Source organism: Cervus canadensis, chromosome 15 (assembly GCF_019320065.1).
Source record: "Cervus canadensis isolate Bull #8, Minnesota chromosome 15, ASM1932006v1, whole genome shotgun sequence".
NCBI lineage: Eukaryota > Metazoa > Chordata > Mammalia > Artiodactyla > Cervidae > Cervus > Cervus canadensis.
Genome location: NC_057400.1, coordinates 52,328,831 through 52,354,616, shown reverse-complemented (window position 1 = coordinate 52,354,616; position 25,786 = coordinate 52,328,831). Strand labels below are relative to the sequence as shown.

The 25,786-nt window shown below is 41.4% G+C and overlaps 1 protein-coding gene across 7 annotated transcripts in view; it reads right to left on the bottom strand.

Moving 5' to 3' along the window:
- RAPGEF4 (Rap guanine nucleotide exchange factor 4) overlaps positions 1–25,786 on the bottom strand; it is a 315,877-nt gene that overhangs the window by 129,868 nt on the left and 160,223 nt on the right. For 6 of the 7 annotated variants that reach the window (XM_043487630.1, XM_043487631.1, XM_043487637.1 and 3 more), the window contains 2 exons: positions 16,428–16,500; positions 12,361–12,380 (listed from right to left, as the gene is read on the bottom strand). In XM_043487630.1, the coding sequence (XP_043343565.1) occupies positions 12,361–12,380; positions 16,428–16,500 (93 nt within the window). Of the gene's footprint in view, positions 1–389; positions 944–12,360; positions 12,381–16,427; positions 16,501–25,786 lie in introns of those variants that run through there. The other variant, XM_043487632.1, reaches the window with a different exon arrangement.

Genomic DNA, 25,786 nt, shown 5'->3' with positions numbered 1-25,786 from the left:
TCTTACAAAAGAAAATAACCTTTACTATTAATATTTTCACTTTCATCCAAACATTTTGTGCCATGTTAACTAAAACTCCAGCTGCAAAGTTAAACATGTAGAAACATTGGAATGGCCACCAGAGGGAGCCCAAGTGTTTTTCTTCATGTACCAGAAAGCAGAGAGAAAAAGACAGAAAATACACAAAATATAAAACTGGGGGAGCCCGGGACAGGTGCTTATGGGGGAAGGGATCATTATCTGTTTCAGTAAAAAGAATATCTTGTTGAATGACAGTGCCATTTTTGCAACATGTTACAAATTCCTTTTCTAGGTGGTTGTACATTGTTATGTTTTGACAATTTAAACAGAAGAATTGGCTAAACATAATATTAAAAAAGTTCACATACCCTAAAACTAGAAGGTGCTGGGTAGACTGCCATGATGACATCCATAATTCTCTCTGGGTCCCAAAACAATCCAGGCGCCTTCTTCAGCTTACCGGTCTTACTCTCTACTCTCTTATAGTGCTCACTCTCTACCCTATTCATCTTTGCAGTCAACTTTGGGTGTGGTTTCCTCACTTTGTTTGGGATTGGGCTATCAAATTACAGCACTAAATCAGTGCTTGGTGTGACTTGGGAATTGTTCCTTCTCTTGGCTGAGCCAAGTTACACGGACATTAAGATGAACAACTTTTCATTTGGCATCCTGCTGTCTTCCCAGAATTAAGCACTGGACCAAGTCCTACCAGGATGCAAGAGCACCTTTATAATGCTTCCCAGACCCAGTCTCCTCCCAAACTAGAACCCACTGGACAACCTCAGTGATCCCCATGCTAGGATAATGTCCCGGAGCTGAGGTTACAAACAAGGGTATCATCTCGTTTAGAATGAAGCTCCAGGAAAGCGTAATGTAAAGTTTTATATTTGCAGGCAGTGGTCAAGTTTGGGAATCCTCCCCCTGAGTTATCTTATTTGATCTCCCAACAATCCTTTTGCTGTGGGTGTCAGGGAATCACCATTTTATCGATGAGGAAACTGAGGGTCATGGACCTAAGACTTGTTCAGTGTTGCTGGTTATTAAGTGTCAGGGACAGAAGTCAGTATACCTCTGAGGGCACAGATTATAACAATGAACAAGTATTGAATCCAGTCATACTAGTGTCTTCTGAGACACAAATAAAATTCTCCCCTTCCTTTTCTGTCAAACTACAAGTAAGTAGAAAGCAAGATGCAAGCAAATTTAATGGTTTCACATGTGTTTTACTAGTTATTTTCATGATATGCTTTCCTAAGTTTCTTTTTCATGTCCGGATGGGGTAATTTTATAATGTATGCAAATAAATTAGCAGAAACCAAATTAAATTCCACAAGGTTAGGTCCTCTGCTGAATGCTGCTAGATTTAACATGTTGATTAATGCCTTGAATATGGAGTCAAAAGCATTCTTATTAAACTTGACAGTGATACCCAATTGGGTGGGGGTGGCTGGCACTTAGGAGAACTGGAATGAAATTTAAAGTGACCTTGACAACCGGAAAAGGAAAAAGAGGTCAAAATTCAATAGAAAGCTTTGTAGAGTGATTCATTCAAGAGAAGAGGGGGGAAAAAGAAACAAAGGAGAACCACAGAAATCAGAGAGCACTGACTGGGCAATTATAGCAAAAACGGAGCTGGAGATCAGAGTGAACAATAGGCTTCAAAGGCATCAGCTCTAGATCTGTCATTTTTAAAAGGAAGGCATGATATTGGGAGGGACAAATAGGGGGGAATTCAAGCTGATTCCCCAACTACATTTAAAAGAGATCAACCTTTACGGGAAAAAATATGGTGCTTTGTTGGAACCCCAAAATGCCTGAAGCTTAGGAGCCAGATACTAAGAACTTTGCAAGGTCTCCTAGCAAATGAGAGTCCGAAATAATGAAAAGTTTTTTATTTTAAAAGATTCTGAAAAGTTCTGGTACTCTCTTCTTTTGTTCATGCAACTTTCTCCTTTCCCTTCCACCTGGGTAACATCTACTTTCCATCAGGAGGGCATGAAGGCTTTTCCTCCTCCTCCAGGAGGCCTGCCCAGAGCCCTCCCCTTCTGGGAACCCCACTGACCCCTCGTGTCCCCTGAGAGAACTTACTGGCGGAGTGCTTCGCTTGTGTCATTGCACTAGTCTTCCAGGAAGCCCCCTTGCCTTCCACCTCTATGCTGCTACTCCTATATTACTATAACTCCTACTCGTAAATGGGGAAACAAAGGAGTAAAAGCTTGTGAACTAACTTAGCCACCTTCACTTGATTAGTAAGCAGCAGAGCTGGACTTGACTCAAGCCTCTGAGGCCACGCTCCCACGCCACACCTGCCCAACCACGCGCGCCCACAGCACTGCATTGTGCTTCACATGCCGCCTCCATCCATCTGCAGCTCACTGAGGTGTCACGCTTTATTTTCATGGCCCCTCATGGGGCTTGGGATGGATCAATCCATATGCATTCAATGAAAGGTTTTCAAACAATTAGATGGCATTCTGTGGGAATTTCTGAATCATTTTTTGACTGAAGGAAAATAGAAAATAAAACAAAGTTGAAGAGAATCTACATATTTATAGAAACTGGAAATAAGAATTCTGAACAAAGCCAGATCATATTACTAAAAGTGGCGTTACAATTTTCTTTTCAAGGAATTCTAAAGAATGCAAATTGTTAAATATAAGTTTATAATACCTCTGTACGTGTCTGTAAATGTACACATGTGTGTATATGTACATCTATCTATAATGTAATTTTATCTAAAGGTAAGGAGAACTATGACCCTCAGAACATGACCCTCAGTTTCCTCATAGATAAAATGGTGATTCCCAGACACCCAGAGCAAAAGGATTGTTGGGAGATCAAAGAAATAGAGGAAACCAACAGAATGGGAAAGACTAGAGATCTCTTGAAAAAAATTAGAGACACCAAGGGAACATTTCATGCAAAGATGGGCTCAATAAAGGATAGAAATGGTATGAACCTAACAGAAGCAGAAGATATTAAAAAGAGGTGACAAGAATACACAGAAGAACTATACAAAAAAGATCTTCATGACCTAGATAACCATGATGGTGTGATCACTCATCCAGAGCCAGACATCCTGGAATGCAAAGTCAAGTGGGCCTTAGGAAGCATCTCCATGAACAAAGCTAGTGGAGGTGATGGAATTCCAGTTGAGCTATTTCAAATCCTATAAGATGATGCTGTGAAAGTGTTGCACTCAATATGCCAGCAAACCTGGAAAACTCAGCAGTGGCCACAGGACTGGAAAAGTTCAGTTTTCATTCCAATCCCAAAGAAAGGCAATCCCAAAGAATGCTGAAACTACCACACAATTGCACTCATCTCACATGCCAGCAAAGTAATGCTCAAAATTCTCCAAGCCAGGCTTCAACAGTATGTGAACTATGAACTTCCAGATGTTCAAGCTGGATTTGGAAAAGGCAGAGGAACCAGAGATCAGATTGCCAACATCCATTGGATCATCAAAAAAGCAACAGAGTTCCAGAAAAACATCTACTTCTGCTTTATGGATTACACCAAAGCCTTTGACTATGTGGATCACAACAAATGGTGGAAAATTCTTCAAGAGATAGGAATACCACACCATCTTACCTGCCTCATGAGAAACCTGTACGCAGGTCAAGAAGCAACAGTTAGAACCAGACATGAAACAACGGATTGGTTCCAAATTGGGATAGGAGTACGTCAAGCCTGTATACTGTCATCCTGTTTATTTAACTTATATGCAGAGTACATCATGAGAAATGCTGGGCTGGAAGAAGCACAAGCTGGAATTAAGATTGCTGGGAGAAATATCAATAACCTCAGATATGCAGATGACACCACCCTTATGGCAGAAAGTGAGGAAGAACTAAAGAGCCTCTTGATGAAAGTGAAAGAGAGTGAAAAAGTTGGCTTAAAAAACATTCAAAAAACTAAGATCATGGCATCCAGCCCCATCACTCCATGGCAAATAGATGGAGAAAAAATGGAAACAGTAATAGACTTTATTTTCTTAGGCTCCAAAATCACTGCAGATGGTGACTACAGCCATGAAATTAAAAGACGCTTGCTCCTTGGAAGAAAAGTTATGACCAACCTAGACAGCATATTAAAAAGCAGAGACACTACTTAGCCAACAAAGGTCCGTCTAGTCAAGGCTATGGTTTTTCCAGTGGTCATGTATGGATGTGAGAGTTGGACTATAAAGAAAGCTGAGCACCTAAGAATTGATGCTTTTCACCTGTGGTGTTGGCAAAGACTCTTGAGAGTCCCTTGGACAGCAAGGAGATCCAATCAGTTCATGCTAAAGGAGATCAGTCCTGGGTGTTCATTGGAAGGACTGATGTTGAAGCTGAAACTCCAATACTTTGGCTACCTGATGCAAAGAGCTGACTCATTGGAAAAGACCCTGATGCTGGGAAAGATTGAGGGCAGGAGGAGAAGGGGACAACAGAGGATGAGATGGTTGGATGGCATCACCGACTCAATGGACATCAGTTTGAGTAAGCTCCAGGAGTTGGTGATGGACAGGGAAGCCTGGCGTGCCGCAGTCCATGGGGTTGCAAAGAGTCAGGCATGACTGAGTGACTGAACTGAACTAACTGAAAGAGAACTATAGAGTATTTTAATATTATCAACTCAGGGGAACATGTTTGATACCAAATTATTATTAGAAAAGAATCCAAATTCCTAAATGATCTGTAATCATTAGATTACTTTTTCCAATCTGATAACACTACAATTTCTCTCCTAAACCTAAGACATATTTTGCAAATAATTTGATTTCAGTTTGTCAAAACAAGGACAATAAAAATTCAAGTACACCAAACAAACGATACTATATATATATCTTAGTCTCACAGTCAACTGAGATAACACACTATTAGCACCCAGTTACTAGGGTAAAGCATCTGCCTACAATGCGGGAGACCTGGGTTTGATCCCTGGGTGGGGAAGATCCCCTGGAGAAGGAAATGGCACCCCGCTCCAGTGCTCTTGCCTGGAAAATCCCATGGATGGAGGATCCTGGTAGGTTACAGTCCAAGGGGTCGCAAAGAGTTGAACACAACTGAGCAATTTCACTTCACTTCACTGGTGATGAATATAATTGCCTACAGCACAGGATAAAATATTTCTGAAGACAGCAATGTACTCACCCACAACTCTGGAGTCAGCAGTGTAGTGTCTTACTATCAACATGATATCATGCTCCTTACCCAGCAGAGAGAGGAACTAATTCTCAGCAGCACAGCCAATACCAAGCGGCCTCCCCCAAGGCTGTGCCATTTATTAAAGGGAGAGCAGGCAGGGGCCCGCCGCTGGAGAGGTTGGCGAATATCATTTCTTTTATGATATTTACTTATTCTTTAATGATTATTACTTTCAACCATTAAACACTTCTCAGGTTCTCTGTGATATCTGCTCAAGTCAAATTCTGATTACAGAAAGACCGAGAACATATTCAAAGCAGCGTTACACGGTGTAACTCAGTGGCAGTCCTAGGAGACCAGTAGCGTGACTGCAGCCTTCAAAAGTTCTGCTCCATGAAAATGTAGACACACTAACGTGAGAGCACTGGATCAGTCACCAAATATCATTCACAATATTATAAAAGTAAGTCTAAAATATATTAAGGAACCGTCACCTCAATACACCCTAAAAGATACCCTTTTATCAAGCAAACTCACAGCAAGCCAGTCCTGTGAACACCGGCGAGAACATTACAAACACATGGCTTAACTGATAGCAGAAGATCAGATCATCAGAGAGTTCCCTGCATTAACTATTTACTATGCAGAGGAAGGACAACTATACATCATCTTAAAAATTCAATCAGAAATAGACTTATAGATATCAAAAACACACTCACGTTTACCAATAGGGAAACATGGTGGGGGAGGGATAAACCAGGAGCTAGGGATGAACACACACATAACTACTGCATATAACATAGATAACCAACAAGGACCTACTCTATAGACACTCTATAGTTCCCTGTATATAAGGAACTCTGTATTCTGTGATAACGTCTAAGAGAAAAGAATCGGAGAAGAACGAATATATGTATAACTGAATCACTTTGATGTACACCTGAAACTAACAACATGGTAAACCAACTCTATTCCAATAAAATTAAAAAAGAGAAAAAAAAATTCAATCAGGATACCACTGCAGAAGCTAGACAGAGAGAGAGAAAGAGAAAAACATGGACCAGCTTTTATATGAGGAGAGGAAGAGATGGTATAAACAGCAGAAAGAAATTGAGCAATGGCCTCCTGCCCCATAAAATACATAACTCACAAACACAAGGACAAACATTTCTTCAGAGACCAAGAGCTGAAGTTGTCCTTGCCACCTTGGACATTAAGAGGATGTTTTTTCCAGGAGGTGGTGCAAAGCCATTCTTTGCTCACTGAGCTCTGCTTCCTAATAGGCTAGCTAAGGAATGAGTGTGTAGACACTGCACAATGCATAGTTTGGGGCCAGCAACACTGCTAAATCTAATCTTCACTTTGGTGATAAGCAACTTGTCCTTCAAAATGAAAATGAGCAGCTTGGGATTTCCTGCTTTCAGCATTTGGTTGGTTAGCTCTCCTGTGTAGAGCATCGCACCCTCAGCTAGTCACATGTGTATTGTTTCAGCGTGTGATGGCGCTGGTTAAACCATTCTCACCCTAGAAGAGAGGGACATGGCTCCTAGGGCAAAGCTGTGAACTCTGGCCAAGGTGTCCCGATAAGCTCTGCATGCCTACTAGTATGTTTTAAAGTAGAATTTTAAAACTGTATTCCACCATATATCATTGGTTTGAATTCAGTTTGAAAGCTGGAGATGAAAGGTCTTGGACAACAAGGAGATCAAACCAGTCAATCCTAAAAAAAATTCAACCCTGAATATTCATTGGAAAGACTGGTGCTGAAGCTGAAGCTCCAATACTTTGGTCCCCTGATGTGAAGAACTGACTCATTGGAAAAGACCCTGATGCTGGGAAAGACTGAAGGCAGGAGGAGAAGGGGATGACAGAGGAAGAGATGGTTGGATGGCATCACTGACTCAATGGACATGAGTTTGAGCAAGCTCCGGGAGATGGTGAAGGACAGGGAAGCCTGGCGTGCTGCAGTCCATGGGTTCATAGAGAGTCAGACATGACTTAGTGACTGAATAACAGCAACAACATGGGATCTTCTTTATTTTTTAAAGATTTTTTTTTTTAATGTGGACCATTTTTAAAGTCTTTATTGAATTTGTTACAATATTGTTCATTTTATGTTTTGATTTTTGGCTGTAAGGCATGCGGGATCTCAGTTCCCTGAACAGGGACCTAACCTATACCCCTGCATTGGAACATGAAGTCTTAACCACTGGACCACCAGGGAATTCTCTATGGAGTTTTAAAATTTTTTTTAAAATATGTTTTAAGTTTGTATAAAAATAACACAATTTCCTTTTTCTTCATCTGGCTGAGAATCACAGCCAATCTATCATGCTAAAATAAGATTTAATTGGTGGAAAACACTCTGATTTGCTTTCTCTAACCTTGTAGAAGAGCAACAATAGAGATGTTATTATAGTCCCTAAAAATTCCTAAACTTGCTAACCTATTGACCCTAATAGTTACTTGCTATTTATTCTTCTACTGCCCTCTCCTTAATGAGAATTTTCACAAAGCACGTAAACTATGTCCTTACCATTTGCCATTTAAAAGCTTACGTCTTTATAATAATTTCCAAAATTATTCTTCATATAAATAACCCATGATCTTTTTTTTAAGTTTGGGAAGCTTAACTAATCTTCTTAAAAAAAGACCTACCAAATAGTTTTGCAAGACCCCCAGGCTTGCTTGTTATTAACTGCTGGCATCACTTCTTCCAGGCCTTGGGAAATTCTTGGGCTCTGAGCTGATAGTGCTTTGTGTTGGGAAAGTATCCTTGCATACTTCACAAGAAGCTTGCTAATCACACTGCCTAAAATACGAAGATCTCAAACGATCCTTTTAGAAACAAGATGTTTGTAAATCAGAAATGGCATTTTTTCTTAATATCCCCCTGAGTCTATTTTCTGGCTCCTTCCATACTGAGGAAGAAATGTATAACTTTCTAAAACTACAAAACTCCTTAGCAGTTGCCTCTCAAAAGAATGGAGCACAATAAGCAACAAAGTCTATCTAAGCAGAAAATATTATAGATAAGCTCATTTCTTCAAAGGGCAACCCTAACATTCAACTAGAAAGCTTTCTTTTCATTGTGATTATTTTTACCTTCTGTGTTAAACATGGTCAGTCAGGTATGGCACTTACAGGAGACAGAAAAAAAGAAAACTTAAACAGATCAAAGAGAAGAATCTATAAAACCAAAGGCCTCAAACAACTGCAACCACGCCAAAATGGTTTCCTTGCTTTATTAGTTCAATGGTCATTTTTCTAATACTGTTATCAATTATTTTACAGGTTCCAGTATCTGGTGTGACCTAAAGTTGAATGATGTTCCTATCAATTACAGTAAGTAGTAAGCAAAATAATCCAGCAGGTTAGCTGTCAGCCTATTTATTTCTATGAAAAGTGCAACTTATGAAAAGAAAGTTCTTTTTATGAAAGGTAAGCCTGGGTCCAAAAATAAAATACAGTTGGTAAGGCAGCTCAAAACACCACTTACTGATGTCTGATATTGGATTAGAAGTTAAACATGGTGATTAAAAAAATCAAGAGCAGGAGCTAGAAAAAAGAATACATTCTGTACACAAAGAATCTGTTTGGACACTGAGACAATAGCCTAAGTGCTTTTGTTTCAGTCCACAGGCATATTATTGCTATTAGAGAAACATAAAGGGTCTATAATATTGCTCTGCATGTAAAGAAGGTAAAGGATAAAAGAAATCATCGGAACACAACTTGTCTCTTATAAAGGAAGTAATTCAATTAACACTACTTTAAGGCTCTTAGGCTTCCTTTTATCTTTCTAGAACTTCAACCCTACTCATGAATGTCTTTCATCTTATTTGCTTTATTTTGACTGATGGCATTGGCGAGCTTTCTGAATAACAAGCAGTGACATTCTATCCACTCTACTTACTGATAGAGAAAAAGTATGCTTCCTTTTACTAGAGAATTTGACATAGAATGACCCAAACAAATACAAATAAGCATGTATGATGACTAGTTACTGGGCAGAGAGCCTGGCCAGCCCCTTAAATCTTTGAGGGCAAGATGCTGTTAAAGTCCTTGTATCTGACTTTCTGTGAACTTCAAATTCTTCTTTTGTCATGAAGAGAGCTATGTGACAGCTGGTAGGCTCTCTACTTAGAACGCTGTCTGTTGTCCCACTGCAGGGAGGTCCAACCTAAAGGTCACTGGGTGTCTAAGAGAGACTGAGCTTCCTTTTGAAGATTAGAATATTTGAGACCTCCTAGGGCCTGGCCATTCTGGGTGTGCTCTCCACACCACCGAACGTTCCTTGATGGGGAAGCACCAGGCCCTTTTAGCATCGTTATTTAGCTCATTATCCACATATTATTTGTTACAATGTGCTTTGGAATATCCATGTCCAAAATGATGCCAAGTTCAATTACTTTAGAGTCTAAAGGTTATTTTTTAGACTCTCCATGAACCTAAAGCTTTACTCAATATGCAAAGATATATTTTTAATAGCAAAATACCAGTACAAAGGTTCACTGAACAAAGGTATTTTAAGAAGGGGTAGATGTTCAAGCTGGTTTTAGAAAAGGCAGAGGAACCAGAGATCAAATTGCCAACATCTGCTGGATCATCAAAAAAGAAAGAGAGTTCCAGAAAAACAACTATTTCTGCTTTATTGACTATGCCAAAGCCTTTGACTGTGTGGATCACAATAAACTGCGGAAAATTCTGAAAGAGATGGGAATACCAGGCCACCTGACCCACCTCTTGAGAAACCTATTTGCAGGTCAGGAGGCAACAGTTAAAACTGGACATGGAACAACAGACTGGTTCCAAATAGGAAAAGGAGTATGTCAAGGCTGTATATTGTCACCTGCTTATTTAACTTATATGCAGAGTACATCATGAGAAACGCTGTGCTGGAAGAAGCACAAGCTGGAATCAAGATGGCCGGGAGAAATGTCAATAACCTCAGATATGCAGATGACACCACCCTTATGGCAGAAAGTGCAGAAGAACTAGAAAGCCTCTTGATGAAAGTGAAAGAGGAGAGTGAAAAAGTTGGCTTAAAGCTCAACATTCAGAAAACTAAGATCATGGCATCTGGTCCCATCACTTCTTGGGCAATAGATGGGGAAACAGTGGAAACAGTGTCAGACTTTATTTTGGGGGGCTCCAAAATCACTGCAGATGGTGATTGCAGCCATGAAATTAAAAGACACTTACTCCTTGGAAGGAAAGTTATGACCAACCTAGAGAGCATATTAAAAAGCAGAGACATTACTTTGCCAACAAAGGTCCATCTAGTCAAGGCTATGGTTTTTCCAGTGGTCATGTATGGATGTGAGAGTTGGACTGTGAAGAAAGCTGAGCACCAAAAAATTGATGCTTTTGAACTGTGGTGTTGGCGAAGACTCTTGAGAGTCCCTTGGACTGCAAGGAGATCCAACCAGTCCATCCTAAAGGAGATCAGTCCTGGGTGTTCATTGTAAGGACTGATGCTGAAGCTGAAACTCCAATACTTTGGCCACCTCATGCGAAGAGTTGACTCATTGGAAAAGACGCTGATGCTGGGAGGGATTGGGGGCAGGAGGAGAAGAGGATGACAGAGGATGAGATGGCTGGATGGCATCACAGACTCGATGGAGATGAGTTTGAGTAAACTCCGGGGGTTGGTGATGGACAGGGAGGCCTGGCGTGCTGCGATCATGGGGTCGCAAAGAGTCAGACACAACTGAGCAACTGAACTGAACTGAGGAAACATTTGTTTATGTCAAAGATGTCCTGTGGACACTTGGTCCACATCAAAAGGTCCTTGAAATTTGGTTATATCCAAAAAAGCACATAAGCATATTTGGTCCATGACAAGTGATTTTGGAAAGGACAAATAACAAGGTCTTTTTGGCATGGACCAAATGTCTCCATGGATGCTTTCAACAGGACCAAATGTCTTTCAAGGTTAAGGAGAGCCATAAGATGTAAAGGGTAGGATATTTTTCAGAGGAGAAAAAATAGGTAGTAAATGATATAAGACTTGATAAAATAATTATTATAACAGTCTTCACATTTACTGAGCTCTACTGTATGAATCTCTAAACTTGCCACAGATTATCATATTTAATATTCATCATGGCCTCTTAAGATAATCACAACCAATATCCATATTTTAAAGACGAGGCAAGGATATTTAGAGAAGTCAAGAGGCTTGCACAAAGCCCCACAACTAGGAACTGAAGTCCTCTGCTGAACCCAACCAATGAGGATTTGATGTGACATTTGAAGCGACATTGCTAGGTCTTGAACCCAAGTTTGTGGTGGTACAGCAGTGGGTCAGAATTCCCCACCAGCCCTTTAAAACCAACATTATGAAAACAGGAAGACCTAAAGAAAGCTAGAGTCAGACCTCTGAAAAGGAGTACAGAAATAGTCTGAAGTTACCACAGACACAGGACAAAAAGCAGGGGAAAAAATAGAAAAGGGTGATAGTTCTGTAACACTGCCCCCGGGTACAGCAACCCAGGTACTCAGTAAGTTGATACATCCCAGAACCATCAAGCACCACTTCAGATTAATCATTATACACCTCCATATTAACCCTTCCACATTGTTGTCTCAATTTAGATTCCAGTTAATATCATTAATATTATTATTTGCATGCAAAGACAATGCAACTATACCACTACCAGCCTTAGAAGGAGTACTTGGCACTGTTTCTTGGTAAAAGGTTTATCCTAAACCACCCAGTCTCTTACCTGTTTGCCCTAACTAATTAGATAATTCATCATTTTCGACTTCCAAAGAGAAACATTAACTCTAATGTATTTGGGTGCATTTATACAATCAACTGGCCTCAAATTTCATATTTTATATTCCTATTAAGGAAAAACAGTTTATTTTCTATGTGCCATTAAACTAGTGATTTGTTCTACTGTCATGTATGCATCATGGGAGAAACAAAACACTTAGCAATGTTTGCCCCTAGGATAACCTTTCTTCGTACTAGTTAATATCAAGGACATGTGTTGACTATGTCAAAGCCATTGACCTTCTCCACTTCATATTTCACAGTGACTCACCCAAAGATGCCAGAATAAGATTAGAAAATATTTATGATTTTTTTGAATATGGATAAAGAGCTCTCTTTGTTGATAGGGTTACCACAATTATTTTTTTTACCTTATGACAGTTTTTAGAAATTAGGCAGAGAGAGAGAGTAGTTACTCACGTTCTCCTTGTCAGGAATCCCTAGAAGAGGAAAGAGAGAAAGAACATGAGTTAGAAGATCAGCTTGTAAAATGGAAATTAAATCCCTTGCTGAATCAAACTAAGTAAAAATTTGATGTTTTCAATTTGTCTTTCCATAAAAATGTACATAACGCTGCTTGGAAAAATAGCAGCACCTACCAAAATCTGTAACATAAACAAATCAATGAATCAGAGCAGGGCTATGTGCCAGACAACAAAATCTCATGCTTATTTTGCTCTTCTACCATATGCTTTACTCTCCTAGAGGTAAAAATTCATCCCTGCTTATTTTACACCATGCGAGCAACTAATTCTCTGTCTTGAGCACCAGAACACTCAGAATTTTAGAAAAACACGTCAAACTCTTAAGTTGCAATTGTTATATTTTTACAAGGCAAACCACCTCACACCATTCCAGGGATCTGAGCTTGGGGTTAAGTTGCACATAAAAACCGCCAGCACACAATTTTTATTTTGGGCACAGTCAACTCTTGCTACTTTCAAGTCAGATGTGAGCAGAGCAATGGCTGTTTCCAGGGATGTCTCAATCTTCTTAGCAAATAAGTTAATCATTCATCCACTCACTCATTTATAAACATTGGCTCAGATGGTAAAGAATCTGCCTGCAAGGTGGGAGACCTGGGTTCGATCCCTGGGTTGGGAAGATTCCCCTGCAGAAGGGAGCAGCTACCCACTCCAGATTCTGGCCTGGAGAATTCCATGGACAGAGGAGACTGGTGGGCTACAGTCCATGGGGTCACAAAGAGTCAGACAGAACTGAGCAACTAACACTCATTCACTCAATGTTTTTAATAAGGAGCCACACAGGACTTAAAATATTGGCATTAAAAGCACCAAGCGCCCATCCTAATAGGCAGCAGTAGGAGAGGGAAGAAAGGAATAGATTACTGGGAAACATACCCTAATTAAACTTTGACCCCCAAACTGGGATAGTATCAGGACATTAAAGTTCTGACAGAAAACAAGGGGATGAAGAGGGTTGTTCTCTCAAGCAGAGAGTATTAGTGAACATGTTTGCCATCACTTCCCCGATCTCTCAGAAAGCATAAGGGTATCCCAATGTCAGCACTCAGAAATTCATCTTGAATCCATCTAGCCATTTATCCCTCCACCCATCCAACAACCACTTGAAAAGACTAGATTTGACAGAATGAGGAGATACAGGGTTGTAACAGAAGCTTACTTTCTAGGAGGTTTAATAAGACAAATGCAGTTGTACAAATCATCATATTGGAGTGGATAGAAATTAGGGTATCTATAGAGAAATAATATTGAAAAGGTGATCTCAGGCCATGTAGGAACCTGAAAGTTGGGCTAAGGCATTAGCAGTCTTAGAATTTCACTTTCTATGACTGGCAGTGGACCATCATTAAAGGTTCGGAGCAACAGAGTGATATGAACAAGAAAAAGAAAGGAAGGGACTTTTCAAAATTAAAAGACATTTAAGATATAGAAACTGGAGACAATGACATGGGTCCTTGATTGAAGTCCAAAGACATTCTGTTGGGGAAATTTGGACTTGGACTCAGTGGGGGCTGTTATTAAGGAAAATCACACTAGCAACTGGGTGTGATAATGGTGTTGTTTTTGCATGGAAAAGTCTACATTTTCAAAAATGTCTGCTGAAATGTATATATATGACTAGAAGAAGAAAATATGGCAAAATGATTGTATGAAAATACCTATCAAGTTAATAATAATCACATTCAAGTATTAAAGTTTAATATTAATTAAATCAAAGTGATGAAAATGCAGGTGTTAACTGTATCATCCTGTATGTTTGAAATTTGTCATAATAAAAAGTAAATTGAAAAAGTTCTGTGTAAGTCAGGTATAGGGTAAACCAAGGGTGAAATAATGAAGATTCATAGCCACTGAGCCATCTTTGCTCTCAGGTCAAGGGTGATGAGGCCCTCAGCCAGGGGGCTGCAGCAGGGAGAGAAAGGAAAGAGTATGAGCACTTAGAGGAAGGAGCAAGGGATGGACGAGTGATTAACCTAAGTAGGTGGGGCTGAGAGAAGGGGGGGGCTCCAAACAGCGGAGGCCTAGCACCTGGTATGGGAGGACAGTGGTTATGAATGGAAATAGGCTTTCAGCAGAAGGATGGTTTGTGGGAATCACCATGTGCTCCATTATCGACACTGTGAGTGCATGAGACCAGCAGGATGACCTGGTGGAAAGAAAACCAGCAGTCATTTGGAAAGTTAGGCTGCCTTTTGTAAGACTCAAATGGAGGTACTGGTTTCAGGAAGGATTTGTATCAGTTGCAAGAAGGGATGCAACAATAGAGGAGAGAGTATAGAGAAAAAAAAAGAAAAACAGCCAAGGCTGGACTCGAGTAGTAACTGAATTTCCAGATGAAGGGGAGAAGTACCTATGAAAGAGACAAGAATACAAGTGGCCAGAGAGACATGAGAAAACCAAGGTAACTCAGTGGAGCATGCATGGGACCCGAGGGAGAATGGAGACTGAACGTGGAAACGCTTACTCAGTCACAGAGAATGGGGAATAGTAGTGACAGTCTGGTTATTGCTTGGGCACTGGACAATTTAGATGGTTTGAGTTGGAAGTCAGACTTTGAGGGGTTAAAGAGTCACTGGTGTTGAGAAAATAGTAGCTCACATCATTTGGGTTCTTATTATACGCCCAGTGCCCTTCTAAATGGAGATTCCCAGGTGGGGCGGTGTTAAAAATCTGCCCACTGAAACAGGAGATGTGGGTTTGATCCCTGGGTCGGGAAGATGCCCTGGAGGAGGAAATAGCAACCCATTCCTGTATTCTTGCTGGGAAAATCCCACGGATAGAGGAGCCTGGTAGGCTACAAATCATGGGGTTGCAAAGACTTGGAAGTGATTGAGCATGCATACATGCATGCATCCTTCTAAACATTCGATGCGTGCGCTTCTTTCAGTCTTCAAAACAATCCTATAAGGAAACTGAGGCACAGAGACATTAAGTGCCTTGCCAGAAGCCACACACCTAGGAAACAGCACAACTGGGATTTCCAACTTGGTTACTGATCATCCCTAGATCAGCCAGAAGAGAAAAATCAAGAACAGAAGAAGAAATAAAAGGAAAGAAAGACCTGTCCTCCGACATCCACCTCTCCAAGGACAGAAGAGAAACTGAGAAGGAGGAGGCACAGGCTGCCCAGGAACATGAAACAGAGGGAAAGGGAGCTCACTTCAGATCCTGATCAAGTGAGAAGAGTCACCTGTAGACAGTGATCAGTTTGAGCGAGAGAGTGGGAATTCAAGGAGGTATTCAGGAAGACATGAAGGGTGACTCTGGCTCTGAGATGCTTGCAGTGGAAGCACTGCTTGATCCATCAGTGTCAGCGTTGAAGTGCTACAGCATCAGAAACCCCAGGGCTTGCTGCCTTGTCACACATACATGGATAAGAGCCAAGTCAAGGGACCCAGAGCCTCAACAAGCAACTCCCAGGGATAGTACTGAGTGCTAAAAAGATGTTTCCAACATGTGTGAACAGATAGACTCAGGACACAGAATTACTTTGAGTCTAGTGGGCACCCATTAGGAAAGAGTATCACAGAGAAAAACTTCCTTTATGAGCAGCCAGAGACCAGTCTCCTACAAAAGGCTCGGAATTTGAAGAGAGCATGGTTTAAGAAGAATAAAGAATGATTCATGCTGCTTTAACAGCATCAAAATAAGCAAGAGGTGGGGCACTCAGGTGTCTACATGTGACTGAGAAAACACCATTCATGAATCCCATTTTTAAAAGGGACCCCAAACCATGCTTTAAGATGAAGGTCCTTTGAGAAAGCATGCTGAAGTTCCAACTAGCACCAGAGCAAACCTCCCTCTATCAGCTAAGGCCACATAATTATACTGTAGGAACAATTTTTTAAAATAACCCAAGAGTGGGCTGGCGGGTCTGTTTATCCACAAATGAGTCTGGAGACTTATTCTGTCAAGCTGGTGTTGGACATATTTTTTTGGTCACATGAAAACACATACCGCATGACAAATTTTTAGATACAAGTGTTCATATTTTTCACTTACTGTCATTGTTAGAGCCCGTTTCCATAACACCATAAGGAGGAGCCAGAAGTCCTGCCATGTACTGTCGATATTTCTGAAAGACAAGATTGTAAACTCAGTGCACAGATATTTACTCACTTTGAGCATTCATGTGTTTACATGTTAAAAAGAAGAAAAGCTGGATGTCAGTAAGCATCTGAGTCTTGTATTTATAGAGCCATGAAGCGTGCTGTCTGGGCTCTGTGGCCTAAAATAAAAATGCTGTGTTCTAAAGAGGTCTTCCCGGATGAGACTGATAGTGCCCCGGCCTAGGGAGGGGGTTCTATTGTAGCCCACTCCTTCACGTGTTTGTGATTGATTAACCAGACAGCGTGGGCTTTTACCCTCCCCTCCACCTCCTGCCTGACTTCTCACTCTCCCAAACATGGGCTCAGGTTTTTGTGGAGGAAAAAGACATTTGGTTTTTATAGATGCAGATACAAGTAAAAGCGCCACCTTCCTAACAGGTGAATGGTACTCAATTGGCTGTCTTTCAAAGCAAAAAGAAATGCATCTCTAGAAAGTGTCTGATGTGAAAGAAGCTGATTCACTACCATTTGCCAGCTTCCTTTTACACCGTACACCTGCCCGTTATGTGACCTCCGAAGAACCTGTGGTATGTTGTCAAATAGAATAGTTTGGCTTCATTTAGAACTATTTGCGTCCTTCTGAATTTTCTCCCTCTGACTTTTGGTCCAGACGTGCTTTAAAACCTGAGGCTCAGCGATATATATATTAGCACCGGGAGTCTGGGCTGTTTTGAAGGAATAAGGCTTGGTGAGCATACAGCAAGCAGATCAAGCACCCAGTGAGAGAGAAGTGACATTTACGAAGAATGGAATATGAGTGTGAGACATCCTCTCTTCTCAGGTAATAAATACAGCCTCCTCCCCTTGCAGAATGAAAGCTGGGCAATTTTATTTGTTGCATGGTGTCATGTATATTTATGGTTTATAATTATGATGGCACATAAATGTTAAACAGCATCAAAAGAATCAACACTTCATAATGTGCTTGTGGGTTACACAAACGTCAGCAGAAAAGACTTCATCTGTAGCAATGGGCAGCTGGCAGCACGCAGTGTTTGAGCAGCCATCTGGCCCATTTGGTAGATTTGAATGGTGTTTGTAATGTAACATTGATGAGTTCTCAAAAGAGCCTTCTTCTAGTCAAGATGTGACTAGCTTTTTTTTTTTAATCCTTTTTTCTTCTCCTTCTGAGGCAACTATACTAACACCTGCATGCAGACATTCAAAATCATGATTTTTCTCTGCCTCTGAGTTAACTAATCACTCAAACATACCCATGGGACCAATCCATCACCCTGAATTCCTGACATTTCCTTTTGATAATTTCCTCGTTCTGCTTTTCCTTTTTCTTATGAGACCATCTACTCTTCTTCCTCATGAGAAAGCACGGAGCAAAGCACATTTCTGGGCACAATGTTATGCTGGACTCTGAAAAAAACAGGCTCAGAGAGAGCAGATGGGGGCTAGGTTATATTCTAAGAAGGTTCTATGACCCGCCACAATCTTTTGAGGTATTCCTCTCACTGTTAGCAACTCCATTAACAGGCTCCTGAAAGAAATAATTCATGTTAAATTAAAGGAGCAATTTTGCTTTGCTTAGAAATGTTGTTTTGGATGCAGCAAATGCATTTGTCTCGGGTACCTTGAAATCAATTTCCATGAACTCCACAGAAGCACCTTCCTGACTGCCAAATGAACAGGACTCTGCCTTCCTTCAGCTCCATAGCATGGGGTCTAGGGTTTGCTCATGGAGCGTGTTACCAGAGCTGTCACTCCTGGGGAGGGAAAGCAGAGCAGCTGTCCAGGGAGCCTCGAGTGCGGGCTGAGTTTCAGCGTGTAGACGCGCTGAGCACCTACTGTGTCCTCACTGTGCCCTAGACACTGGGCTCACTGCAGAGAATGGGCAGACAAGGCCCTTTGCACTTATAAAGCCTCAATCTCCTACAACAGCACAGGGTACTCTGTCTTACACATAATAGAAAATTAATATATATCTGTTGATTTTCGGAATGTGAATGGAAATTTTCATACATATATAAAAATAGAATCTCACACCACATATTTAACATACAGCCTCAATAACTGTTAACTCATGACTAATGTTATTTCATCAACAATCCTATCCACTTGCCCCTTCCAGAGTTATTTTGAAGCAATTCCAGATATCATATCATTTAATCCACATATATTTCAATAGGAATCTCTAAAAGATAAGGATTCTTTTTTCCCCCAAAACAAAACCATAACACCACTATTTCAACTAAGAAATGTAACATCTCCATAATATCCAGTCAGGTTCAAATGTCTAATTGCTTTATATATGTCATTGCTGAATTGAACTTATAAATAACTTATTAGATACATAGATGAATGGAACAGAAAAGAGTGCCCAAAAATAAACCCTGGCATACATACATGGCCACTTAATTTACAACAAAGGAGCCAAGAATATACAGTGGGGAAAGGACAGACTCCTCAATAAATGGTGTCGGGCAAACTGGACAGCCACTTGCAAAAGAATGAAGCTGGACCACAATCTTCCACAAAAGTTAATTCAAAGTGGATGGAAGTCTCAAACACAAGACCTGAAACCATAAAACTCCTGGAAGAAATCATAGGCTGTAGGCTCCTTGACATTGGTCTTGGCAGCGTTTTTTTGGATTTAACACCAAATGCAAAGGCAACCAAAGCAAAAGTCAGTAAGTGGGACTACATCAAACTGAAAAGTATTTGCACGGCAAAGGAAATAACCAAAAAATGAAAAGGCAAGCTATTAAATGGCAGAAAATGTTTACAAATGATGTATCTGATAAGGGGTTAATATCCAAAATATATGAATATAAAAAATGCAAACTCATAGGTACGGAGACTAGACTGGTGACTGCCAGAGGTGGAGGGTGAAGCATAGGTGAAATGGGGTTTAAAACCTACTTCTGCAGAACCCTGAGCTCCTGGAGGACCCTCAGGCAAGGAAGCATATAAGCAGGGCCTTCAGCTCCTATGGCAACTTGAGTGTCTTCACTTTTAGCTGATACAGAATTTAGAGTTCCAAGAGTTATTTCATTTGAAAGATGACTTTTGCTTCTGTAAAGTCTGCAAACCATAAGATTAAATAATCTTTAAACTCCTAGCCAGAAAGATGCTGTTCAGAGAAGGAATTTCTTCTTCTATGAAGAAATCAACAAAGACCAAATTAGGATTTGCCTATGAAGTGTTGGGGGGAGAGGAATAAATTGGGAGATTTGGGACTGACACATACGTACCACTATATATAAAATAGATCACTAATAAGGACTTACTGTAGAGGATAGGAAATGCTACTCAATACTCTGTAATGGCCTATATGGGATAAGAATCTAAAAAAGAGTGGATATATGTATACATATAATGGATTCACTTTTCTGCATAGCATAAACTAATACAACATTGTAAATCAACTATTCTCCAAATTTTAAAAAAAGGAAAAAAAAAAAAAAAAAGGATTCTGTTCTCTGTTAGACATCTATGGTTGTAGACTGGCCAAATGACAAGTTACCAACAGAACCGGAAGAACTAAGAATTTAACTAAGATGCATCATAGTGCAATGCTGACCTTCTCCAAGTGAGGTGTACAGACCCCCAGTGTAGCACCCAGCAGCACAAGAGGGGATGTGACAGGGGTTAACAGAAGCTCTTCCTAGAGCTTAAATTTTATTCTATGTCAAGTAGTTGAAAGGACTACTTTTATACTTTTATATTATGGAGCAGAAAGCTAAATTTGCATACATTTTAAAGATTAAAGCATGCAACTTCAAAGAAATCTGAGCTTGCTGCTGGCTGCTTCTAGCTACAAAGGGCCTAGACCCCGGGCATTATGTATTGATTTCCTCTGCATTCAGAGAACTTCAGTGGAAAAACCCAAGCGCCTCTAATGTAATGGAAAGCGTGCAGATGCTGGAATCACATAAGAACGGAGTCAATACTGATTCTGCCACATGCTACCTACGTGAACTTAAGTAAGTTACCTCAGTTTCCTGGGTAAGGAACTTGGGATAACATCACCTATCTTTCAGGGCCACTGGAAGGATGAGAAATAAACTCCAAATAAGTGCCCAGCATTTATTAGGGACTGAATAAATGATTGCTGATGATAATAAAAATAATAATAATGAGGAGGAGGAGAAGAAACAATCAACAATCAAGAATTGATCAAACAAATCCCAACATATTTGATGATATATCCCAGGCAGAGTCTCCAGCTTTAGGGAAAAATACTGTCTAGGTGACTTCTTATTACTGAGACTGCTGATACACACACAACATAAAGACCCACAATACATCCACTGACCTGTCTACTAAAAGGAGTTGTAAAAATAACATCTTAAAGAGTAGATGTTCTTAAGTCATTTTATAATGTACTGCCTATTTTCATACCCATATGGTAAAATAGTCCAAGGAGAAAGGAAGAGCATAAGAGAGTAAACCCAGAAATAACTGAACAAAAATCAGTAAAACTTTGTAGCCATCAGAACTGGTTTTGGTTTACAAAATCTTAAAAAAAAATTCTCTAAATTACAATTGGCCAGTTTATAAGGCAAAGTCAGTACATGGAAGAAGTCCTCAGGCTAGAGAGGCCAGAAGCCTGTCCTAGATGGAGGGGAGAGACGTGCCACTGGCTATCTCAACGTTTTCTGAGAAAACTGAGAAAAGACAAAGTATGACAGTCTTAGGAAAGTTAAAACCTGGTCCATCTCTCAGCTCCCTCACTGCCCCGTCAAGGCCACTGAGCAACGCTGGCTGGAAGGCTGTCAGAGCAGCCGCCAGGCCAAGGGAGGCTGGGGGTAACCCAACTCTGCTCCAGAGTCTGGAGCCCCAGCCTGGCCGCTCCCTCCCAGAGCAGGGAACACGTCTCTACACAGTGGCTCCACATGGCCCAGCTGTAGCCCAGCAGCCAGATACGGAAGTTGGGCGGCATGTTCTGGAGGAGGAGGCATAGTAGAGATATGTCACATTCTAAAGGCCAGTCTCAATTTGCCAAGCAGGGGACCTCCCTGGAGATCAGTGGTTAAGACTTCACCTTCCAATGCAGGAGGTGCAGGTTGCAACCCAGGTCAGGGAGTTAAGATCCTACAGGCCTCGTGGCCAAAAAAAAACAAAAACAAAAACATAAAACAAAAGCAATATTGTCACAAATTCTATGAAGCCTTTAAAACTGGTTCACATAAAAAAAAAAAAATTTGCCAAACAGGACTCACAAAGAATAAAGGAAGGTGGGCAGCTTGAACCGTGGCTGAATTCTCTGTGACAAGAGAAGAAGGGGTCCCTGTAGGGCAGAACTCCCCACCCTGGAAATCAAGACCTTCCTAACACACTGAGGCCTTTCCTAGATGTTCTCCAGGCTACTGCCCACTGCCAAGGCATCTAGGCTGCCAGCGTGCCACTTTCACCACGTTCCCAGCAGCCAGGCAGGGACCTCGGCTTCCGAAACAGGCCTTCCCAGCAACTGTCCCCTTTCGCCGCCAACTCCGTCTACCTAGGAGATCATCAAGTTGTAGGAAAAGCATAAATACCATCCTTAGGTTGGGATATCAGCACTAGAAAAACATGACAAACAGAAAGTCATGAGGACTATGGACAGGCCTTGCTGTAAACACCTGCGGGTGGGAGGGATGCACATGTGCCCAGAACAGGGACACACTCATGACAGCCCATAGTGGGCAGTGTCCAGGTTGGGGAAGAATACAGGGGCCTGCATCGGTGGTGTGGGGCTATGTCCTGCCGTCATGTACCGTTCATCACATCTGTACTAGGTTCCCCCAAAGTATTAAAGCCGAGTTCATGAAATGTAATGACAAGTCACCTGGACTTTCTCTGAAAATATCCTGAGTATGCGGTAGAATAACTTAGGACAGGGATATAAAATTTAGGCTCCCCACTTTTTGTCTATTTCTTGGCAATAGTTATTTCTTTACACCTTCCATATGCTATGTAAGGTATGGTGGGGAAATGGACATAGCACATTGCTCTAAAATCCCAGAGATCTGGAGAATTTTTAAATGTGTGAAGCATAGATGAGAGGGGAGAAACACAAAGCGGTTGTAAAGGGAAATCTCCCAGGAGAATTTTCCTGTTTACCCTTTTAGAGCCGTATGGACTGCTTCTCTCACAGCAGGTCACTGGCTGGACCAGTTCACCTCTTATGCCAACTTCTTTTGTTTCCTTGTTTCTTGACTTCTATAGCATTGACCTCACAGGGCACAAAGAACTTTCATCGCCTCTTCTTCAGTGATGTTTAATTCATCCTTTGGCTCTACTACAGCTATTTCTAAATGGAGGCAAAATTCTGCTTGCCAACTCATGGCCATTTTAAATTCATGAGCAACCTGCAAGAGCTATAGTTTGGAGGGTGATAATGACAACAATAGCTCTAATGGAGGATGTTTTCCAAACCTGAATCACTTAGGAATCCTAGAGTAAAGCCTGAGTAAGATGATACTGCAAGTGAGCAAATACAGTCTCCCTCCAAAATCTGTTTGAAATTCTCTCTCTGTATACTGGCCTGTGAAGGTGCAGAGATCCCAACCAAAAGGTGGAGGGACCCTCGAATACTCTCAGGTGAAATCAGGGTTGCAAAGAATATAGTTAGGCAGCCCTCGCTCAATCACAGAGATGAAATCAGATTAGCCCTGAAGGAAAGGAAGGGAAAAATGCATTCGCTTAGTCAATCAAGGGGATGAGAGGCACAGTGGGGTTCTCATAGAGCGGTCCTCATGGGCTTTGCATCTAGTGAGGGGACAGCCATTCTCATCTGATCATACAGGCAGCTCAGTGCAGGAGCTAGAAGGAAAAATGTACACTGAAAATGTGGCTGGGTGGTGGAGCGTGGGGCAAGTTCAGATATGGGGCTCAGGGCAAGGACATGGAATATGAGACTGAGGAGGCTTGGAGGTAAGACCCAGGGGGGCTTCCTGGTAGAGGGAACAGGGGTGGTGTGGAGACAAAGAAGTGTGTCTAGCAAGAGAGGGGAAGTCACTATGGACAGAGCAGTGCTCAGGCCAAACAGCGAGGCTTGGGGGCCATGATGGAGGTTTGGAACATTATCTCAGTACAACTGGAAGTGGTTTAAGTGGAGAAGTGATAAGGACAGATAAGTGTTTTTAAAAGATCATTCTGGCTGCTGTGTGGAGAACGGTTTTGATAGGAAAACAAGAAAGGCATTAAGCCCTTAAGGGGAGGACAGGCCTGGATGTGGCTCCTCAAAGGGGCCTGAGTCTGGGGGAGAAGGAAGAGAAAGGAACGTGGGCAGAGGGTGGTAAAGACCCTTTGTTCCTCAAGGCCACACAATCTCCAACCACTTAGACTTACTATAATAAAGACTCAGATTTCTTGCTGAAGCACACTCAACCCATGTGCACTTTTAATATGACTAAAAGGTTGGGGGATTTCAGGGGGCTCACTGAAATGATAATATTAATAATTTTAAGTTGGTGCACACCCTGCATCTTTGAGTATGATTCAGTTAGCCATGCGATTCAGTCAGCCACTCAACTTTGTCTGAGTTAGCCATGAGCTTCTCTTAGAAACATTCAAATTGAGAGGAAGACACACACAGTACGTCAATGCTACTTAATTTCGTCATAAAATTAATGGCTCTGTAGCTGTTACTGCACAGGAAATCCTCCTCACCTCTCTTTTTGCTAAACCTGAACTTACCACAGTCCGTCTAATGTATAAATGAGATTATGAGCACTGTCCCTACATAGCTTCTGCGTCCTTGTTTATAGAAAAACCAACTGATTGACATTTCATTTAACCATACTTGTCTTCAAAGTGATGGATATATAGTCATTCTCAATTAAAATGATCAAGCCCAGTGCATATGAAACTAACAAGAATATTGTAAAATATATCATGGGAACAAGCAAACTTCAGGTAAGTGTTTAAATGTTGACACAGAATTAGGATGCACCAGTCATTTAAAAACCTAAAATAAAGGATCATTTCACAGAAAGTCATAGCCTGAGACTGTCATAAGAACACAGAAGAAGCTACCAACATTTTGGTTTTGCTTTCTTGCTCTACAATGTACTTTATAAAGCGCAGCAGGCAGAGCAGGAGCGGATGGTGGGGAGTGATTCGGGAGGTGCTATGGGGTCTGGATGCGTCCCCTCAAATTCATATGTTGAAATTCTAACACCCAATGTAATTGTTGTTAGGAGGTAGGACCTGTGGGAGGGTTTAAGTGTGAGATGAAGGATCGGTGCTCTTCCAAGAGCTCCCTAGCCCCTCCTGCCAGAGGAGGACACAAGGAGTATGCATCCTGAGAGAGGGCCCTCAGCAGAGGGCTGGCACCCTGCCCTCAGACTGCCAGCCTCCACAACTGGGAAGAATAATTTTCTGTTGTTTAAAAGCCACCCCATCTATGCTATTTTGCTATAGCAGTCTGAACAGACAAAGACAGTGGGGTAGGAGGACTTTTCCTGGCCCAAACAGATACCTGAACTTCCCAATTGAGAGGCACTTCTTTAGTTTTTGACTTTGTCCCTCTAAACTTGAAACCACTGGGTCACAGGTACTATGCATTTCTGTGCTTATTTCCTCTAGAAGCATCCACCAGCTTCCCAGCTGTCCTATCTCCTTAATCCCAATCCTACCCTGAAAGCCCAGGGGGCATACAAGATTCCAGCTTTTGCCGCATTCATGAATGGACAACAGCAGTGCCTTTTTCCTCTTTCGGATGTTGACGGAGCTCCACAGCCTGGAGTCGGCCACTTCTCAGCTTCAAATATGCTAGACCTTTGGAGCCTTTGTACTTGAGCTTACTCCTCACTCCTGCTTACACACATGGTGCCTTATTTTCTCCGTCTCCCTTCATGGGCAGCACTTCTATTCTGCTCCAAGCTGTGGTAAACAACCTTGAGACATCCTTGTCAATCCAACACCCACTGACTGCCTGTATCTGGGGAATCATGGTAGTACAGCCCTGTGTGGTTCTGGAAGCTTCTGTCTATCATGGAATACTGTACCCCTTGAATCCCTTGAGTGGTTCCTTGTTCCTGTCATCTCTCCACGTTCGATCATCCTGAACTTTTTGCTTTTAAAGAAGGGACAGGAGAAGCATGAAGATCAGTTGATGCTGATAAAACAAGACCTAAACTCAACTCATCAAAAATCCCTAAATACTAATCAATTTTGTTATTTAAAAGAACGTACAGTGGGATAGAGCAGCCGGTCTGCTCTACCAGAATTAGCACCAAAATGCACTCGTTAGTGAAAATTTAGTTTTAAGAGACCCATGTATGAATCTAGCTGGAAAAAACTGGCAGCCATATA